The sequence below is a fragment of the Mirounga leonina genome, unplaced genomic scaffold (genome assembly GCF_011800145.1).
Source record: "Mirounga leonina isolate KUSES-001 unplaced genomic scaffold, KU_Mleo_1.0 Mir_154, whole genome shotgun sequence".
Lineage (NCBI taxonomy): Eukaryota > Metazoa > Chordata > Mammalia > Carnivora > Phocidae > Mirounga > Mirounga leonina.
The window spans coordinates 15,521,574-15,544,367 of record NW_023270389.1 but is presented as its reverse complement, the minus strand read 5'-3'; the positions used below and the strand labels follow the sequence as shown (position 1 = coordinate 15,544,367).

The window sequence follows — 22,794 nt, the reverse complement described above, 5'->3', positions numbered from 1 at the left end:
ATTTACATTTGTAAACCTGTCCTCTGATGAATCTTTGGACTTCTTATTGTTAGTGGTAAGTACTAGTGTGTTCTAATCTCAGAAAATGAAATACTTCATCATCCCAGATTACAGGAGATATAAATAAGGCAACATTTTTGTAATGCAAAACTTTCCTTCATCTTTCCTTCACATAGGTGGCTTTATTTATTCATTTATATATTTATTTATTTTAGAGAGAGAGCATGAGCGAGGGAAAGAGCGGGGGGGGGGGCGGGAGAAGAGGGAAGGGGAAAGAATCTCAGGCAGACTCTGTGCTGAGCGGGGAGGTGGGCCCGGGGCTCAATCTCACGACCCTGAAATCATGACCTGAACCAAAATCAAGAGTTGGACATTCAACCAACTGAGACACCCAGGTGCCCTAGATGGCATAATGTATTTAAAATAATTTTTTGCTATTTAAAATTGATCTAAATTCAGTCTCTCTTACCTCATATATGTTAAATTATTCTCCCACAGGTTTTCAAAATAAAGCTGCTTCAGAAAACTGTGGTAGGATTTCCATTTGATTATAGTGAATTGAACACTTGCATTTAGCTCCATTTCCTCTTAAAGCCCAACCAAATGACAGTAAAGGAATATAGAAAGTCCAAGGAAACAGGAAGAGAGCTAATACCCACAGGACAGCTCAAACATTTTTGGAAGCTGGGAAGTAGATGAATGTGGCAGAGACAATACCAAAAGCCCAGTAATGTCCATTTCGTTTTTTCTCCCTAGAAATACTAAATTTGCAAGTTCGGCTCAGTAGGAAAAGCCACATGACGAGGATGTATTCTGCATCCAGGTGAGACCCATACGTGTATACTCATCCACTCTCTCCTCTTTTCCATTGCAATCTGAGGGTCGTGTGTGAAGCCCCACAAGATGGAAGGGGATTGGGCTTCTGAGACATTTCTTGGAGGAGAGGTGCCTAACTCACACTGGGCTGCAGTGTGAAAATTTTTTTAACTTTTATTCTGTTGACCCATTCCATATGTGAGTGCACTTGTTTTTATTGCGGCATAGTCTAGCATGTCCTAGCTAAAACGTAAATTAGAACCTTGAAGTTAGATATTGTCTTAACAACACCAATAAAGCCCTAAATCCCATGGCATTGGCTTAATTGTTAGGTGGGCAGTGGCAAAGAAATACATACTGGGGTTTGGAAAGTTGGGGAGCTCTGTCATGCTGTGGCTAAATATTTGATAAAATCATGACCTGGGATAACTGTCAAAGTAAGACAGTGCTACCGAGCTCACAGCCTAGGGGAGGACGTTATAATCCAGAACATTAGCAGTAGGTTTGTGTTGTTCCTAGCTGCGTTTTGATAAAGTGTTACAAAATGAGATAAGCTTAGAAAAGATTGGGTGAAATTAAAAGGAGAGTCCACTGGAAGATACAGGCCAGGAGCCAGAGTGGGAAAACCAAATACAAGTCTGCATATTGCACAGTGAGAAACCCAGTCCCCTTTTCTACCAATTCCCCGTATGCTGTCAGCCAGGCATATATCTTATCCTGATCTAGGATGGATTATTAAGGATAGTTAATTAAGCATACCTGCTAAGGATTCTTGGTAATGTGACTCCCTGACCAAAAACCATCCTGCCACATGATTAGGTTACTGTGAGCTCCCCACTAATGGATGCCTATGCACAGTGAGCTTTCATTCAGCCTCCAATGGAAAGAATAGATTTAAAAACATAGAAAAAAGAACTGAGAGGGAGCAGAAACAAAGCAAGGCAAAGAAGAAAACTAAAATAATACCAAACAATTGAGACAATTCAAAGAATAAAGCAAACAAACAATAAACAACAACAACAATGGAATTAGTATTTCCAGAATGATAAAAAAGATATCCCATGAATGGAACAAGAGTGGGATGCCATGAATAAATAACAGCCTGCAAAAAAGAAAGAACCATGAAAAACTAAAAAAAAAAAAAAACCCAAAAAATCGAAAATAAAAAATATGATAGCTAAAAAATCAATCAATCAATAGAAAGGTTGGAAGATGAAGCTAAGGCAAAATCTGATCATGTTGAAAAAGATAAAGAGTTAACTAATCAATAGTCAAGAAATAAAAAGAAAAGATTGAAAGATTGGTTTAGGAAGTCCAACACCAAACTAATCAGTAAAAACAGAGATTAAAAAGAGAGCAAATTATCAAAGAAATAATAAAATAACATTCCCCAGAACTGAAAGTTATGAGACTTCACACTGAAAAAGTCCACAAAAAAGTACATCATCATGAATAATAATAAGAAGAACATCCACAAAGAGGCACATTGTCATGAAATTTTATTTTTAAAAAGTTTTAAATGAAATTTTAGAAAAACAATAAAGAGAATGTCTTAAAAACTTTCATAGGAAAAACAACATGGGTACCTAGGAAGAAACAGGAATCAAAATAGCAAAGAAAGTTTAAAAATGCAGACATGATGTCAAAATCCTCAGTGGAAATAATTTTTAACCTTGCACTGTATACCTAGCCAAACTATCAATCCAGTGGGAGGCTCAAAAAACGATCATTTCTAATGTCAAGCTCTCAAAAAATTTACCTTTTATGCACCTGTACCCAAAATGATATTTCTCCAAAAGAAGGCATTTAGGCAAGAAAAGGGGACCCTTGGATTGAGAACACAGGGACACCAACACAGGAGAGAAGTAAAAGGAATTCCCAAACCCACAGTTAGAGAAGACTTGCAGGGAAGAAATCCCACAGTGGTTCAGTCCTGATTGGATAGAAGTCTCCAGGAAAGAAGTCTTCAGGAAACACAATGCAATCTACAGATTGAACTTTACCTGTAACACACTGCTTGATTTGGCATTCAGAAATATTGTCCTAATCATAATAATTTAAATATGAATATTCAATATGACTGTTAATTGGCCTTCATAAAACCAAGTTAAATCAGTTTAAAAGATCATGTATATATCCTGAATATTGTTGTCGAATAATGGAAGCTCTATCTTCCTGGAACCAAAATGGGATGCCTGGGATGCCTGGGAAACAAATGTGAGCGATCAGTAATGAAACAAATCGTTGTGAGCAGCAGTGTCATTTTTGAAACTAACAGGTTTTCTATCTTCATTTTTCAAATATGAGTGCCCCTTTTAGAGTTTTCTACATAGATGCTTCTTAACTTGTCATTTTAAAGACATGTCCTCATGAGGCGCCTGGGAGGCTCAGTCGGTTAAACATCTGCCTTTGACTCAGGTCATGATCTCGGGGTCCTGGGATTGAGCCCCACATCAGGCTCCACGTTTAGCGGGAGTCTGCTTCTCCCCCTCGTTCTCTCCCTACCCCACTACTTGCACTCTCTGTTCTCTCTCAAATAAGTAAATAAAATCTTAAAAAAAAAAATAAAGAAAGAAACATGTCCTTGCAACATCACCAGCTTTTTAAGACTGTGAATTTCAGAAAAATTTCTCAGTCCAAACTTCTGAAAAAAAAAGGCCTGGAATAAATGTAAACTTTGGGAGCATAGTGTTGGAGAGATTTCTTTCATAGAATTGGCTATTTTAAAGTTGTGTACAGGTCAGACCAATTTCTAAAAAATTTTGTAGATGAAGATTATTTTTGATGGGTATTTTGTATGTTTACTCACTTCATTAGTACTTATTCTCTTTAATAACTTTATGAATTGTCTTAATATTAATTGTTGCAAAGTGCTTGCTGGGACCCTAACAACCTCAAAAGTTACTTTACATCCCAAAGTATATGGTGTCCACACAATGACTGTATAGTTGCGTCAGTCGGCAAGAGCCCTTCCATTGTCTATGACCCAAACATCCAACTGCAGCCATCTCCTAATGGCAGATTGCTACAGAACAGAGTAGGGTGTCTGGTTTTTCAATGTCCACAATCCGTTCCTTAAAATGGTAGGTTTCTGGAGTCCTGGGTCAAGTTTAACGCTAACAAAACATGACAAGTCTGTCCGTGAAGCATCTCAACATCCAAACAAATGGTACACTCAGAGGCCTGTTCACTTTCATGGCTGGCAGGCATTTGCTGATCTTCTGCTGTCTCAAGGAACAGGATATAAGCACGAGTGAATTTGCTGGACCTAAAGTCGCTATCAAAGGAAAGTGTTGGATTATGGTTAGGGGCCCAGAGGGAAGAAGGCAGGATTGATCTCCTTTTCCATCCCCAGCACCCATGGACATAAAATGGCATGACACAGAGGTCCCAGCTGGCTCTTTCAGCACAGAGACTTTCAGTCCTGCACTGATCTGAAGTGCTGGGTAAAGCTTCCTGAGAACAGATAATCATTATTAATTCCTTTAGAATTCATTGCAATAACATCAATCACAGCGAACTCATTTGGTATTAATATGGATGTAATGTGAAAATGAATAATGCACACAGGAGTTTTTATATTCCTATTTTAGAAAAATAGTTATGAACAACGTATTTCTCTTTCCATTGTCAAATCAGCACCTCTGAGAGGTTTTCTATCAATTACCTTCATCATCATTCCAGTTGAAATCTTGTCAGAGCAAACATATTTCAAAGGATTATATCCAACTCCATTACAGCATTTCTGGCTCTTTGGAATAAGTTCAGTCTCGCAGCATTTTATTGGCACTGGGTCATTCTTTTTAACATGTGCTTTAGACTCTCCACTGGAAGCGGAACAGCATATGGTATCTGACATATTCACATAATCCTGCCCACAACAGAACATCCCTGCAACAATAAAATGTTATATATGAATATGAAATTAAAAAAAAAAAGGGAAGAAAACGGAGACTGCTATAAAGTCTGGTATAAAAATGTCAGACTCAGGCAGTTGCTGAAATGGTATAATACCTAAGGTAGCGTTTCCCTACCAAGGTGATTTAAAAGTGCAGTGAGGGGTCCTTCTTACCAAGAGCACTAGACACTAATTAGGTAAAGAACACACAAGAGGAAGTGTTTCAAAATCATTCAGCGGGGCCAGACTTCTCCCAAGCTCCATTAAAAAAAAGCCCTGATTTCCGTCACGAGAATTACCTGCCCATTTTGTGATGATAACATCGTGTTGCAGAAAAAGGGATGAAGTACAGGGGATGAGAGGAAAGCTCTAGAAATTCGCAAGGGACAAAAGGTGACTGAGGCACTCTGGGATGAAAGCCTAGACATAGTGGAGAGGTAGGACCATCCTGGCACTGGAGATGCTGTGGTAGGGGTCTTGTAAGCTTTTGCCCGGCTTTAGGGTGCACATTTTGCTTCTTGTGAATCCAGCATCAATGGTAACCATTCTTTCCTCAGGAGATAGATTTGTTCAAACCAGCTGAGCTTGCTCACTGATCAGGTGGACAATTTGGCCACTATATATTTTGTTGTTGTTGTTATTGTTTTATTCTTATGTTAATCCCCATACATTACATCATTAGTTTTAGATGAAGTGTTCCATGATTCATTGTTTGTGCATAACACCCAGTGCTCCATGCCGAACGTGCCCTCCTCAATACCCACCACCAGGCTAACCCATCCTCCCACCGCCCTCCCCTCTAGAACCCTCAGTTTGTTTTTCAAAGTCCATCATCTCTCATGGTTCGTCCACCCTTCCGATTTCCCCCGCTTCATTCTTCCCCTCCCGCTACCTTCTTCTTCTTCTTCTTTTTTTTTTTTCTTAACATATATTGCATTATTTGTTTCAGAGGTACAGATCTGAGATTCAACAGTCTTGCACAATTCACAGCGCTTACCAGAGCACATACCCTCCCCAGTGTCTATCACCCAGTCACCCCATCCCTCCCACCCCACCCCCCACTCCAACAACACTCAGTTTGTTTCCTGCGATTAAGAATTCCTCATATCAGTGAGATCATATGATACATGTCTTTCTCTGTTTGACTTATTTCACTCAACATAATACCCTCCAGTTCCATCCACGTCATTGCAAATGGCAAGATCTCATTCCTTTTGATGGCTGCATAATATTCCATTGCATATATATACCACATCTTCTTTATCCATTCATCTGTCGATGTACATCTTGGCTCTTTCCACAGTTTGGCTATTGTGGACATTGCTGCTATAAACATCGGGGTGCACGTACACCTTCGGATCCCTACTTTTGTATCTTTGGGGTAAATACCCAGTAGTGCAATTGCTGGATCATATGGTAGCTCTATTTTCAACTTTTTGAGGAACCTCCATACAGTTCTCCAGAGTTGGCCACTATATTTTGAGCAGCACTGTGTTCTAGACCCATCCCTGGACATGGATAAGAGGTTGGAGGCAGAAAGACCCTGTAAGGGGGAGCATTGATCACCACTTGTTGAGGAAAGACATGTATGCCTTTCACACCAAAGAACCTCCTTTCTTGCACCAAATTCAGTTTAACTGCCTGTATTCACATCATTTAGATCTTGCCATAGAAGAGATACAGCAGAAATTTAGACATAAAAGCCTGAATAAGTAAACAATACTCTAGAGTCAGATTAAGCCAGAAATTAAGGTACCTACACCCCATGTCACAATGCTATTATATCAGAATTTATATCCAGTGATAAAGCAGCACACTGTGATGAATGATTTATTTTAATTAGAATTTTGTTTATTTATTATTAGTCCTGAGTGATAACATAAAGAACCTCAACTTCAAAGTGCCCTGGGGTCCTGAATTGTTTGTTCTGGTCCTGTACAAACACCCACATTATGAAAGACACTCCTAATAATAGACCAGCGAGCTTTAAGTGCTTTTTATTAAAAAAAAAAATTATTGAAAGTAGACACTGGCTTGGTACATACCTTAAGAAAGATGTTTAGTCACACAAGACTTCAAAAACTCTTTCACTGATCTTTCCAATTTAAAAAATATCTCCCAATATTTTAAGATGATGTACATTGATCATAATGGACTTTTTGCATGCCGTCTAAATGTAGTAACTGTTCAAAGTAATTGGTTTAAAAGTGAACTGTTTTCTTTGGTGCTTTATTAATAATTTTCGTTGTTTTAACATTTTCAGGAAAAATTTTTTTTCACATAAATACACACAGCAGAGCTATCATTGTAATCTGAGTTTTGATTATGATAAAATGGTAAAAATGATGTATTGTACACACACACGCACACACACAATAAAAAGAAAAATCTTCAAGTTTTGCATTGTTTGGACATTTTTTTTTCCGCTGCTTTTTGATCAGACATTTAAATACAACCTTGGGTTTTTTACTGTCATTTTTTTTCTCTAGCAGTTTTTTTAAAATAATTCATATTTCCATTTTAAAGAGCAATCTGAAAACTGAAAACTGGCCCTTTAGGGAGCAGAATATATTCTCCCCTTCTACTCCCAAGTTACTTGATGGTTTCACCATGTTTTAAGTATAAAATCAAAATGCAGACATTGACCTAATTCAAAACTCCTAATCAGTCATCTGATCGCTCTGAGGGACTTTTGACAGGTCAACTAAAATTTTGATAATGAACTGTTTTTACACTAGGAAAAAAAAAAAAAGGCTGCTTTCTTTCACAAAGAGCTTCATCTTTGTTTCACTGAATTAAAATTTTCAGCCAAGATTCCACTCTCATAACAAGAAGTGACTCCCTTTCTAGTTTCTTTGGTAAACCATTACTTCTTTAATTATTATCAACCTTGTTCCAGTGTGATAAATTGCTAATTACTTAATACCCTAATCAGCGTTCATTCTTTGCACAGATAAACTGTGACAGTGCCATTAATTTAAATAGTAATTTCACTTAATGGCCAGAACGGCACACCAGATTTTTATGCAGCATTTTCTGAAGACTGCATCCATCACTGCAATATTCTGACATAAAGATGTCTGACGTGCACTAACTCACTTAGGGAGAGCAGATGTTGCAGAGCAGAGTTTGGTAGTAATTCCCATAGTGCATCACTTCAGCATGAATGAGCTGCAAATTCAGAGACAGACAATCTTCTGAAACTGCATTGCAATAACTTTTGACCCCTGCCTAATTTATCACATTTGGCACTTGACTTTTGAACTTTGACATGTAGAATGCACAATTTTAAATATGCCAAAAGAAAAACAAAACAGGTTGTGTATTGTTGATGGCTCAATATATTCTTCCAGAGGCTGTTCCTTAAATCTGTACAAAGGTGAAGATTCTCCTTGGACAGATGTTACTAAAGTGGTACAGTACACATAGAGCTATTAGATATTTATTTCTGATATCAAACTGCAATATATTTTATCTTCCCAAACAGCATATATATATCCAACAGATAGCTTCCATTTCATTGGATACAATTGAGAAAACAGTGAAGGAAAGAATCTTTTACTCACAATGCTATGAATAGTTTCAATATGTTACTAACACTCATTTAATGGCCAGGGCTGACAAGGAAAGCATGTATAAACATATAGTTCTGATGAATTTCTAAATTGTTAATTCTGTAAAACAGGGGCTCTATTTTTCTAGAAAAAAAAGACCAAGACTTCTGAATCATGCTTTTGAGATAAATACAGTAAGATAGTAAAGAACAAAGTCTAGAACATGACAAATTAATGTGCAACTCTGGGACTGATCATGGGGATCACATTTTAAGCCAAGGGACTATATTTTAGGCCTATAAGAATGAAAAAAGTTTTGTGATTAGTCATTCTTAGGACAAACATAAAATTGGTGGCAGAATATGAAAGAAAAGAAATGCATGCTTGTCTCCACCAGTAGATGGCCTCATGGCTACCACCACAAAACTGACAAAGAAAGGGTAGAGCAAAAATGCTCCCCAAATCGTTGAGATGCGTTTTTTTCTACGTTACACCTTTCAAAAATTCATTATGTCACATGGAAATCTTCCTAGAAAATATACTTTAGTACAGCTCTTTCACAGTGGATTTCTGTGCTATATTTCCCTCTTTGCAAAGTTTCCAGATCCCATCTTCTATGACAAATAGGGGTAGTCATTTGTTCTGCTGAAGTCCTACTCCAGGACATGGAAACTCAGTATTCTATTACAAAGCAGTTTCAACCCAGAGTTTCCTATCCAAGGCTGCATGGACAACATTTAAAATAGAGATCAGGCAATATGTTCCAAAAGTATGTCATGATCAGTTTCTCACAGCTAACAGAAAATCCTGGTCTCTTTGAGTGATAGGGAGACTTTAATGTTCATCTCTTAATACTAAAAGATATAATCAAGTCCAATCCAAGATTAATGGCATAAATGATAAAACCACACAAGCAAACACTAAGAATAAAAAGAGTAATAAAGAGGTTTAAAATACATCCAAAGAAGATGGTTAAGAATACATATCACTGCAATGATGAGCATGACTTTCATCCCGAGATACCTGTATAACACTCCTACACAACTCATCTGCCCAGAGAGAGCAGTAAAAACATAAACACTACCACAGCACTTCTGTTCCAACAGCATCTGTTAATTCACTCCATTTATAAAATACATATTGACAAAGACAACTGAACTGGGACCAGGGAGATTTGATTTGGTGTGAGAAAGTCAATTCAATGTGATTTTGTTAAAGGGCTCCTGCAGGCAAATAAAAGAGTTTAAGTAATAAAGTACATAAAGAGATATTTTACGAGCCAGCCCCATCTTATGGAAGGCACACAATGCCAGGCAGTGAGAGAGGCCAGGCTTAGGAACAATATTATGAGATCCAAACCCTCGTGTAGCAGGTATGGTGTTGCTAGGTTGAGGAGAAAAAGGGCCATATGGATATTCTGGAAGGTCACTGAGGTCACAGTCATTAGGGATGACAGGAGGGAGTGCAAGCAGAGTGAAGAAAAAGACAGGTGGAATGTGTCTATTTACACTGAAACCTGCAGGAAGGTCAAGAGAATAAAAAGAGATTCTTTTCCTTTTTAAAAGTATCATTCCTTCCATCCACCATGATTATCAGCCCTGGCAGAATTGCAAAATGTCATGAGAAACTCTAAAGTGAACCTTGATTCACAGGAGCTGAGTAATGTTGCAATTTGCTTAAATATTTGACAAGCGTGGAAAATCACAGTGAAGTCATTAAGAAGTTATTCTGAAGTTGGGGCCCACGGAGGGACGTCAGGGGTGTATGAAATTGCAGGCAGATTTCTGTGTAGTATTTGCAGTGAGGCTTTGTAACTTTCAAAAGATTCTTAAGGGAGTGTATGGCCCCCGAAAGATTAGGAACCATTGTCCCAGGGGATAGTTACCTCTACTTCATTTCTTAAAACAAGTATGTTTTATTTTTTGGCAATAGTGTTCTGACTTATCTTTCCTTCTCCTTCACATTCATTTGCCACCAATCTTATTTATTGCCTTAAATCACAGTTCTTACCATCACATTGACCCTTCCTTGATTTGGTCCTGAGACCCTTCCTTGATTACTGAATAATGTTCAGATCGTTTTGCCTACTCAGACATATCTCCTTCTGTTTCCTTGCACACGGTGGATCCCGCCAATAAACCCAACTGTTCACTACTACTTGGACATGCTTCACAGATTGCCAATTTCACACTTTAGCTCAAGCTATGCCCTTTAGCTGAAATGTCCTTCTTCCATCTATACATCTCAAAATCTTACTCATTATTTGAGGTTCCAATCTAATGGTTTAGCTTTTTCCATCACTTTGACTGGAGTGATCTCTCAGTTCTTATGAATATACTTTGTTCATCCCTCTCTTATGGACTGTGTTTAACCTTATAGGTACTTTCCTCCTTGATTAGATTATAAGTTCTTAAGGATAAAAATGGAATCAGCCCTTTTTATAATCACAAAGCACCAAGAATACTGTATTGAGCATAGTCACTACATAATACATTTTTATCAAATGAAGGAATATGGCAATTGACTAAAAAAAGGAACAAATGAACAGATGCTAAAATGAGACATTTTTGCTGTTATGTTAAAACTCTGACTCATTATGGTATGGAGGGGGCAATGCTTTTGCATCTCCCAGACCTGGCATCCATTGTTCTGTCTTTAAGGGACATATTTTTAGCAACTCATCTAGAAGAGGAGATACTCAACTGGTTAATCATAGCACAGGGTAACTAACTAAGTGCCATGATTTTCTAGTACACATGATAACCATGCATTAAAGCAGTGATGCGTGAAGTTTGGTCTCAGGACCCCTTTACACTTTTACAAATAATTGAGGACTCCAAATAGCTTTTGTTTATGTGGGTTATATCTGTTGATAAATACTGGGTTAGAGCCTAAAACAAAATTTTTTTGAAATATGTACTTATTAATTCATTTAAAATAATAATAAATATATAACATGTTAACATAAATATTTATGAAAAATAAATGCATTTTCCAAACTGAGAAAAGTGAGTGAGAAGAATGACACTGTTTTGCATTTTTGCAAGCCTCTCAAATGTCTGGCTTACTAGAAGGAATTAACTTCTCATACCTGCTTCTGCATTCAACTGTTGCAATATCACATGCCATGTAACCTCTGAAAAACTCCACTGTATACTCGTGAGGGAATGAGATTGAAAAAGGCATATAATAGGTTAGTATTAATATGAAAGCCATTTTGATCTTACAGACCACCAGCAAATGTCTTTCTGCAAAGAGTCAGACAATTAGAAGTCCCAGATTATTCTTTATAAGTCACTGTCTCAGGGCTCAGCACTCCTATGTAGTACCCTGTCTTCTAACTTTGGCATACATTAGGTGTGCAGTCAGAGGGCAGATTTGATAATGCTTCTTTTTTTTTTCCAGTCTTCCAGAAAATGTTTACAACTTGATAGTTTATTATACTGGCCCTGCTGAGCAGACCTGACAAACATTGATATGGCTTGGGTTGGAGAGTATCCAATGCTTGTCCAACTATCAGAATGATCAAAGAAGTTAAGAGCATGGACTTTGTCACCATTTAGATGGAATTAGAAACCCTTCTTAGCCACAGTGGCAAGATTCACAGGCAAATCTCCCAGCCTCCCTTGCATTTAGTTCTAGTCAGTGAAATGTTAATTAAAATATTTGCTATTCCTAGACCTGGCAAATAAAAAACTCACACACACGTTATTCCATGCTCTTTTCCCCTTCTGGCTGCAGAAATGGGTACAACTCCCAGGTGACCGTAGAATCTGGCAGTTCAACAGGTAGCTCATAACTAGGAAAGAGAGCTGACCTATAGAAGGTTCATATCTCGGTGCTATTATATAAGAAAAAGTGAACCCCGATTGTATTTGAGCCTTTACAAATTGGGGGGGTTCATTTATAATAAATAGCAATTAATGTTACCTGAAGTAATGCAGCCTTTTGCTAGCTATGTGAGCTGGGGGCAGTTTCTCACTTTTGTGAGAAGTACTTCTGTTTCCTCATCTTGAAAATGGAGAGAAGACTAGTACTTACCTCATAGGGTTGTTGTGAGGTTTAAGTGTGTTATAAATGTGTTGATGTATATGAAGCACATAGAACTCTGCTTCGCGAGTAGTGAACGTAGAATGTTGTTTACTTTTTGTCATAGTTGTATCTTGTGACCATCGTGTATATCTTTTAGTCAATAAGCAGTGTCTAGGAGACACTTGACCAGGCTGGATTCCTTGACTGGACTTCAGTTATCTTTAGGACACTAACTTCTTAAGCCTACAATTCATGGGGAAATTTTCTGAAAGGACTATGTGTCTACACTGAACTCTTGTGTATCATATGATTTAATGCATCATTCATCTTCAAAGATCTTGTCAAGTTAGTTTTTGTTTCTTGGTTTTACCTGGCAAAGTCAACTTTCTTGCTACCTTATACTGAAGATCCAGGTGTCCTGTGCCATGTATTGGAGGTAATCCTTAAATTTGGGGGGTCAATTGAAGTGTCCTAATTGAAACCTAATTCTGTTGCATATAGGACAACTATCCATCATCACTATTTTCTGGACTGTTGATACAGATCAAAATTACATGGGACTATCAAACAGCTTGACAATATATATATTAAAATCTTCCTCTAAATATGTCCCACTGGGTTGGATTAAAAAAAGAATGCATAGATTGATATAGTGTGGATCCAGATGGGTGATTTATAACTTCATAGAATAGTAAATGCCTTGGAAACACACTTGATGATTATCCAAAGATAAAATGAAAAACTAGAAATCAGGTATTTTTTGGCTCAAAGAAGGAGAAAAATCTTTCCCATACTGGGAGTACTGAAATTTAGTTGTGAATAATATAATTAAGCATTTTTACTTATTTAAGGGCTACTAAAATACTGAGAGTTTAGTATTCTTGTTAAGGCGCAAGAGTCAGGTACCCCAAGGATTGATACTTTTAAAATTGTTTTGATTGATTAGTTTTGTTCTTGAAGCGTTCTTAGCAATTTTCACCAGAACTTTACATAAAAGAGAATTTGTACAAAAATATGGTACTTAACAATAACACTACAATAATTTAAATTACAATTACTGATATTACGGGTAACACTGATGGTTTTTTTAAAAAAGAAGAAATTATAGAAAAACAATAGGGAATTCATAGTTCATCTGCATCAAGATGCAGATGATGTCCCGGAATCATGCTCAGAGAAGGGCTGGAGTTCTAACACTTGCTAGTTGCACAAGCAGATTTATCCTGAAGCTGATGAGCTGGAGTTTCAGGGCCCTTTGCCTACATGAGCCCCTTCCAAGGCAGGCATGGTCACATATTTTTATAAAATTAGCAAATGTATAATATTTAACTCTGTTAATTTGCTATGGCCTCTGTCTCTTGCCCCTTTAACTTGCCTTCTGTCTTATGTGTCCTTGTATTGATTAAAATAGAAGAGTGACCATATACATTTTTTAAATCTAACTAAGGGGAAGTTGATTTGGGAAAATATTTAGTTTGGGTTCATGTAGCTATGTTTATATGACTTCTGTCACTTCTATAAAAAAAGTCATTAAGGCTTGAATAGGCCATTTTAACTGCAGTTTGGAGAGATAAGGATATGAGAAATTACAGACTCCTAATTTGGATGCATGTAAAGGGAAGCTTTAAAGAAAGAGAAAGATCAGACAGAAAAATTAATGGAATATGAAACAAAAGCTGTAAAACTGAACAACAGAATCAACTGAAATATTCTGACATCTAGAAGAGAATTATAACAAAATAAATTTTAGATTATAACAAAGGTAGTAAACTATTAAAAGAAAATGATGGATCTAGGATTGAAGCATAAATTACTACAAATTATGAAGAGAGGTAACTCATAAATATATAGGAAAAATTTATACTTTTGCTGATGTGTAGATGTGTAGTGACATCATGATAACAAACAACTCAAATTCAATCATATAATAAGGATATCCATGAAACTCTGGTTAATGATGTTGTCAATTCAACAAATATTTAAGACAAGTCACTGCAAATCACCTTAAGACAAGAAAACTTAAAATGCCCTTAAACCTTAGAAAGATCCTTGGTAGGTATTTCTCCAAAATTGACACTAATCCTAAACATTTACATAATATTACAATAATAAATTTTGAAGCTTAAGGCTACTTTTTAAAACTTGAAATAATTAAAAATGTTTTGATTAATCATGTGACAGGAAAGAATGAATTATCTTTCTAGAAATAAATGGTACAAAGCCATTGTCCCATGAAGATGTGATCAAGGATATAAGTTAAACATGTCAGGGGGAGAAAAGACGGATATCAGAAGTTATAGAATCCAAACATGCTATTTTTATGTTAGTGGGATTTGCTAAGTTTCCTTTTTTTTTGATTTGTAATTTTTATAATTTATTTTCCCCTTCTAAGTAAATATTATTTTTATATTCTGTCTTATCTTAATCATTTTATTTTCTTTCCTTAAAGAAGGTCCCCAAATTGTGTAACTTTCAGGCACCCCAAAATTTGCATCTGACTACAATGTGATCTTGGACACTGTTTAATCTCTGTGCCTCAGTTTCCTCATTTTTAAAATGTAGACAATAATAGAACCTACCTATTAAGACAATTATAAAGATTAACTGAAAAAAAAGACTAACTGAGGTAATAATGTATAAGACATTGGGCATAGTACTTGGTTGATAATAAGTACTCTATCAATGATAATGATTGCTCTTAAAATTAGTATTAATTTAATAGCTATAAAAGAATAATAGAGCAAAAGAATTGACATAATGTCATCAATAATAATTTTGTGTACTGTTAGCATCTGCTAGGAAATTTGCTAGGAAATATTCTCTTGATCCAGAACCACTGCATTCATGTATGTTTTGTTTTTGTTTACGGTGGATATGACACTTCTCAAGAGGAAAGAGTTTTGATCCATTTTAATGAAATGCATCACATGAACATAAAAAATGTGAAATTACATTTTTATTTGTGATATAATATGTACTTAAATTTTGCATTAGATATAATTAACATGAGCTTTAATTCCTTATTTGCTTTATATCTAGGGCAAGTTTTTCAACCTCTCTGTTTCTCATATTCTCCACCTACTGAAAAGTAGACAAGGGCTCCTTACCTGGAAGGCGACTGTACGCCATGCCTTCTTCTTCTCCACCACAGCATTCTAAATCTTTGCTCACAATCTGTCCACCACAGCACTGCTGTCCATGGCCATCATGAAGCCTCCCAGCACAGCAAATCTGGTTTCCTGAGGTGGAATAAGGCATTCTGCCACAGCAGGAGTCACCGATGCCAGTGGAAACCCGATTGTGCTGTTCATCTGGACAACATACTTCACCTGTCAATTTAGGACAATAACAATCATTGCATGAGTTAAAAAAATATGCTTTGACTCACAATGAAATTTTATCACAATCATCTTGCAGATGCCAACTGGTTGACAGAATTACTAGAAAGAATGCTGTCATTTTGGAGTTGCAAAATATCAATACAACATTAAACTTTTTGCATTAAAGATGTATAAACATATGTTTACTCACATACATATGTGGTAACTTAGAGGTAATGCTATGTTGCCTATTTCCTCTCTCACCCCTAAGAAATGAGCACATTAGGTCTGGTAACATGATTAAGTAACACTACAAACAAGTTTGCCTACAAATACTTTTCTATCTATGTAGTGTATTTTTTTTTTTTTTTTGGAAAGTGGTGTGGATTCAGAAATTGACATAAAACTTGCATTGCCTAGATTATATTTTTTAACCAAATTATAGTCATTTAAGTAAACAAAATACTTTCAATGTGAAGGTCAATTAAAAGAGAGGTAAAAATAGTATATTCAAGTCAGCACATTAGTACTTTGCTGGGCTGTGGAAGACACTGAATTTCACTAATGTAGTTGCACCGACACTCCCCCTTTACATGATGCTCTGGGAAACTTGAAACAAGAATAAGATAGTCTTTTGCCTGGTGCTCTGGTATCAAAGAGTTTAAATTTTATAAATATCAATAAGCAGTATTTTGGGGGGGTATGAAGATGGTCTATAAGACAGGACAATTCTAAAGGACAAAAAAAATTAAATTTCATCTTTTAAGGATACCTTGGAAAGGACTACTAACAACTTTGTGTATCTAAAATTAAAACTGTACTTCTCCTCTCTAGCTCATGACCCAACTCTCAGTTGACCTCCTTTCTGAACCCTTGGATCCTGACTCTCTCCTCCCTCTTGCTTTACTCTTCTTTTTCCTGCATCTTCAACAGACCCTCTTCTCTTCACTTCCCCCTTTAAAATATATCTTTCTCCCAGGACAATATTCCTTCATTTTATCTTATAAGGTCTGTGAGTATATTGATCTGCCTCTGGCAGGTCTTATAGTTCTAAACCATGGTCCAGGTAAGATTTATATAACCTAGTTAATGACTTGCCAAACCTTCGTAAGAAAAGGAAGGCTCAGGTTCACTAAAAAATTTAGGATTGCCTTAGGAATTTTTAGTCCTGGACTTCCTGATCTCTATCAATTAGTTTATCTATGTGTGAGGTCGAGATATGCCAAAACCTGGTTAGTAAAAGCACGATGAATTACCTACCAAAATGATATTAAAAATATGGGGCAATATTTATCTATAGATAGATATGTAAAGAATATAAAAAAATAAGACAAGAACTCTTAGCAGGTATCCTTGAAGTCTTTCTTGTCCATATTCATTGGTCAAAAATCCATCCTAGTAGATGAAATGTACAAATTACTAGAAACACACAACCTAAAAGACTGAATCATGAAAAAATAGAAATTTTGAATAGACCTATAACTATTAACAAGATTGAATCCCTTATTAGAAACCTCCCAATGAAGAAAAACTCTGGACAAGATGCCTTCACTGGTGAGTTTTACCAAACATTTAAAGAATTGGTACTAATCCTTCTCAAACTCTTCTAAAAAACTGAAATACTTCCTAACAAAATTTATGAGGCCAGCTTTACCCTGATACCAAAACCAGACAAGACACTTTAAGAAACAACAAAACAAAAACTACAGACCAATATCCCTTATGCAAATTGATGTAAAAATCCTCAACAAAACGCTAGTGAACTGAATTCAAGAGCACATTTATAAATGATTATACAACATAACCAAGTGGGATTTATTCCGGGAAAGCATGCAAAGATGATTCAACATATGAAAGTGAGTGTGATATACCATATTAACAGAATGAACAAAGAAAAACATGTGATTACCTCAAATGATGTAGGAAAAACACTTGACAAAATTCAACACCATTCCATTATAAAAACATTCAATAAACTAGGAATAGAAGGAAATTACCACAACACAATAAAGGGCATGTATGAAAAACCCACAGCTAACATTATAATCAATAGTGAAAGCTTTTCCCCTAAGATCAGGAAGACAAGGCTGTCAGCTTTTGCCATTTCTATTCAACATAATATTGGAATTTATAACCAGAGCAATTAGATAAGAAAAAGAAATGAAGAACATCCCAACTGAAAAGGAAGAAGTAAAATTATCTCTGTTCATGGGAATGTAATCTTATATGTAGAAAACCCTAAAGATCCCACAAAAAAACCCTGTTAAAACTAATAAAAGAACTTAGCAAAGTTGCAGAATACAAAACCAACATGTAAAAATTAGTTGTGTTTCTATACCCTAAGCATGAACAGTCTGAAGAGAAAATTTTTTAAAAAAGCAATCCCATTTACAATAGTTTAAAAAATACTTAAGAATAAGCTTAACCAAGAAGGTGGAAGATTTGAACAGCTTTGATGAAAGAAATTAAAGAAGACACAAATAAATTGGACATCCCGTGTTCATGGATCAGAAGATGATATTGTAAAAATGTCAATACTACCCAAAGTGATCTACAATTCAATGCAATCTCTATCAAAATCCCAACAATATTTTTTGCATAAATAGAAAATCTATCCCCAAGTTGCAATGGAATCTCAAGGGACCCCCAAAACAATCTTGAAAAATTGTTGAACAAAGGTGGAGGTCTCACACTTCCTAATTTCAAACTTTACTTCAAAGATACAATCAGTATTACAAAGATACAATTAATAATCAAAACAGTGTGGTCCTGGTACAAAGACAGACATACAGACCAATGGAATAGAATAGAGAGCCCAGAAATGAAACTTTACAAAAATGACCAAGTGATTTTCAACAAGGGTGTCGAGACCATTCAATGATAAAAGGACCATCTTTTCAACAAATGGTGCTGGAAAAAGTAAATATCCACATGCAAAAGAATGAAGTTGAACCCTTGCCTTATACCATATATAAAAATTAATTCAACATGGACCTAAGACCTAAATGTAAAAGCTAAAACTATAAAATTCTTAGAAGAAACATAAGGAGAAATCTTCATGACATTGAATTTGGCAATAATATATTGGTTATAACATCAAAAGTACAAGACAACAAAAGAAAAATAGATGTATTGCACCTCATCAAAATTTAAAAGTGTTATGCATTAGAAGACACAGTTGACTATATAAAAAGGCAAACCCTGGGAGAAAATATTTGTAAATTATATAACTGATAAGGGACTAATATCCAAAATTTCTAAAGGACTCCTACAACTCAACAATGAAAACATAAACAACCCATTAAAAAATGGCTAAAAGACTCATATAGATATTTCTCCAAAGAAGATATACAGATGGCCACTAATCATATGGAAAGATGTTGAATATTGCTAATTATTAAGAAGATGCATATCAGAATCACTATGAGATACCACTTCATAGTCAGAAGAATGGCTATCATAAGTAAACCAACAGAAAAGAATATGTTAGGAAGGAATTAGAGAAACTGGGACTTTTGCACGTAATAAACTTGCACATCACTGTTGGGAATATAATATAGTGCAGCTCCTGTGAAAAACACTATGGCATTTCCTCAAAAAATTTCACATAGAATTTCCATATGATCCAGGAATTTCACTTCTGAATATAAAGCTAAAAAAAAATGCAAGGCAGGACTCAAACAGGTATTTGTACACCTATGTTCATAGCAGTATTATTAACAATAGTCATAAGGTGGAAACAATCCAAATATTCATCAGTAGATGAATGGACAAACAAAATGTGGTATATACATACTATGGAATGTTATTCAGTCTAAAAGATGAAAGAAATTCTGACACATGTTAGAACATAGATGAACTTTGAAAATATATTAAGTGAAAGAAACGAGTCACAAAATGGTAAGTATTATATGATTCTACTTATATGAGGTACCTAGAGTAGTCAAATTCATAGAGACAGAAAATAGAATGGTGGTTGTCAGGGGCTAGGGGAAAGGGACAATAGGGAGTTAATGTTTAATGGCTACAGAGTTTCAGTTTGGGAAGATAAAAGTGTTCTGGAAATGGTGGTGGTGATGATTGCACAACCATGTGAATGTATTCAATGCTTCTGAACTATGCACCTAAAAATAGTTAAAATTATAAATTTTGTTCTGTATATTTTACCACAATAAAAAAAAGTCCAGTTTCATAAACAGGGGCAACATAATCCCATGCCTAGTTTCAGAGACCACTTAGCTACCACTAGGAATATTCTGTTCTCAATGTAAGTCAAAATTTCATAAATTTCTCAGAAATCAGAAGATAGGACAGTAGACTATGTCTTCTCTCTAAATTATAAGAACTTGCTGAGTACTTGGAAGATACTTCGGCTCAGAAAAAAAGAAAAAATAGATCAAATTAATAGCTTTCCAGATTAAGCAATTAAATAAAGCCAAGAACAAGGACATATCTATGTCTAGTCTACACAAAGACAACTCATTATTGTAAGGAAAAGGGACATTGGAAGAACATTTGCTCTACTTTAGCTAGAAAGAATCAAAAAAGGAAAAGGACAAACGTTGACACAAGAACCTCTTTCTGTGAAAGTAGCTGCTCTGGTCAATCCATACCTGCATTTAACACACAAAAAAGAGAACTTTTCATGCAGTTGTAGAAATTGAAGTTTTCATAACTAATTGATATTGAGGCTACACTATCTACCATAAATTCTATGTTTCTATCATCCCTTCCTAGGAATAACCAAACTGTCTCAGAGGTAGAGATTTCAAACACCTTTCAGTCTCTCCCTTTGTCTTTGTCTTCACTTTAATCAACACACTTTTCTGCTAACTTAGTATTTTTTCCACTCTGGTGCATTTGATGGGAGGAGATCCACTTTGTAAATGTGGATGCTAATACTAAATGTGGATCCAAAGCCTCTTTCTGGAACTCCCAGCAGAATCCCCATCCTGTAATTTGATGATGGCACAGACTGACTATCTCATGCCTGATGATTTCAAGATCTACATTTCAGACCTTGAATCTGTCTTCAAGAGCTACTGGGTCAAGGAGAGTTTAGATATGGGATTCATAGAGGAGGCTAAACCCTTAAAGGTCTTTCTAAATCTATGTCCTTCTTGAAACTGGCTAAAAATTCACTAAAAAAATGGTGGTTATTGAAGAAAATCAGGTCCATTGTATCCACATTAACTCCAGAAAAGACTTGCTATTCCCTATAGTAACCCTTATAATATCTTATTCATTCCATCCAAAAAATAAATGACTTGTATACCACTTTGTCCAAGATTTAAGGGCCATTAACAAGATTGTGCTTCCTTACTTCCCATAGTTCCCAACCTAATACCATCCTCTCTCCAATCCCTAAGACAGCTGCTTAATTTAGAGTAATAGATCTATGCTCAGCAGTTTTTCATATATTCTTGCACTCAGACTCCCAGTATCTTTTTTTTTTTATTCACTTGGGATAGTTATGCCCAAGAGTTTACAGAAATGCTACTTTAATTCTCATATTTATTTAACCACAGTGTCAGTGTGGTAAGCAGAAAATGACCTCCCAAAGATGTCCATGTACTAATCTCTGGAACCTGTGAATATATTATGTTACATGGCAAAAGGGGATTAAAATAGCAGATGGAATTGAATTTGATAATGCTATGTGAGAAAGGACTGACTGCCATGCAAGGCTGGAAGATGGAAGTAGGCTCCTAGGCAAGGAATGTGGGCAGCCTTTGGAAGGTGGAAAAGGTAAGGATTCTTTCCTACAGAAGAGAAGGCAGCCTGGCTGACACACTGCTTCTGGCCCAGTGAGACCCATTTGGAACCTCTGACCGTGAGAAATGTCAGATAATAAAAACTGTGTTGTTTTAAGCCACCACATTTCTAATAATTTGTTACAAGAGCCCTAGGAAACTAATATACTGAAGATACTTGATTTCCGCTTTAAAACTCCACTCCTACACAATGTGTGGATGATCTTCCGTTATGTTCCTGAGAAAGCTTGACAAATTGATTCTCTGTATTTGTTGACAGTGGTAGTTTCCAAATTCAGTTTCCAAGCATCTGTGTTTTCACAACAAAACACAATTTGTAGGGTCTAGATTTGAAACTGTGATGTCATGCAAAATAGAAAGTCTATTTCTCTTTAATGGTTGGAAGCTATTTGTGACTTCCCCAGTCAATTGTTGAAAGGCGGATTAGATAAAGGATTGCTTGGTCTTTTAGAATCAACAAGAATCAATGAGGATCCCTGAGCTCATAGGATCTCAATGTCCATTAGACATTTGATTCCTAGTTTTTATGAACTGGCTGCCCTTTAATAGAATCTGATGAAAGTGGACACACCTGAGTCTTTGCTCTAGAATAATTCATAAGAGACTATCTTCTGTCACCTACAGGATGTCTCAACTTCGTGTATTCTTATGCTCCCCAATTACTATAAACCTTTGCTTCTACTGGCACATGAAAGCTTTGGGGGTTCTAATTCCAGAGCTCAGTGAAATCAGACACATTAGTTTCCCACTAATATTACTTAGTTTAAGTAACTTAATGAAGGTCAAACAACTAATAAGTGAAAGAAATGAGATGTGAAGCCATCATTTTTATCTACTAGTTACTCAGCATCAAACCAGCAAACCAGCAAAACCCTACACAGAATTTTGGTTTTTTATTAGAATATGATCATATACATTACTACCTGAAATAAGGAGTATAGTCTCTAACTGGGACACTTTTTTTCTATTATTATTATGTTATGTTAATCACCATACATTACATCATTAGTTTTTGATGTAGTGTTCCATGATTCATTGTTTGCATATAACACCCAGTGCTCGATGCAGAACGTGCCCTCTTTAATACCCATCACCAGGCTAACCCATCCCCCACTCCCCTCCCCTCTAGAACCCTCAGTTTGTTTCTCAGAGTCCATAGTCTCTCATGGTTCGTCTCCCCCTCCGATTTCCCCCCTGCATTTTTCCCTTCATGCAATCTTTTTTTTTTTTTTTAACATATAATGTATTATTTGTTTCAGAGGTACAGATCTGTGATTCAACAGTCTTGCACAATTCACAGTACTCACCATAGCACATATCCTCCCCAATGTCTATCACCCAGCCGCCCCATCTCTCCCACTCCCCACCACTCCAGCAACCCTCAGTTTGTTTCCTGAGAT

General features: G+C 36.1%; 1 protein-coding gene across 1 annotated transcript in view; it reads right to left on the bottom strand.

The window, feature by feature from the left end:
* Positions 1–22,794, bottom strand: part of USH2A (usherin) — a 702,118-nt gene that overhangs the window by 149,632 nt on the left and 529,692 nt on the right. Inside the window, exons 49-50 of the mRNA XM_035010130.1 lie at positions 15,408–15,629; positions 4,484–4,707 (exon numbers count right to left, since the gene is read on the bottom strand). Of these exons, the coding sequence (XP_034866021.1) occupies positions 4,484–4,707; positions 15,408–15,629 (446 nt within the window). The remainder of the gene's footprint in view (positions 1–4,483; positions 4,708–15,407; positions 15,630–22,794) is intronic.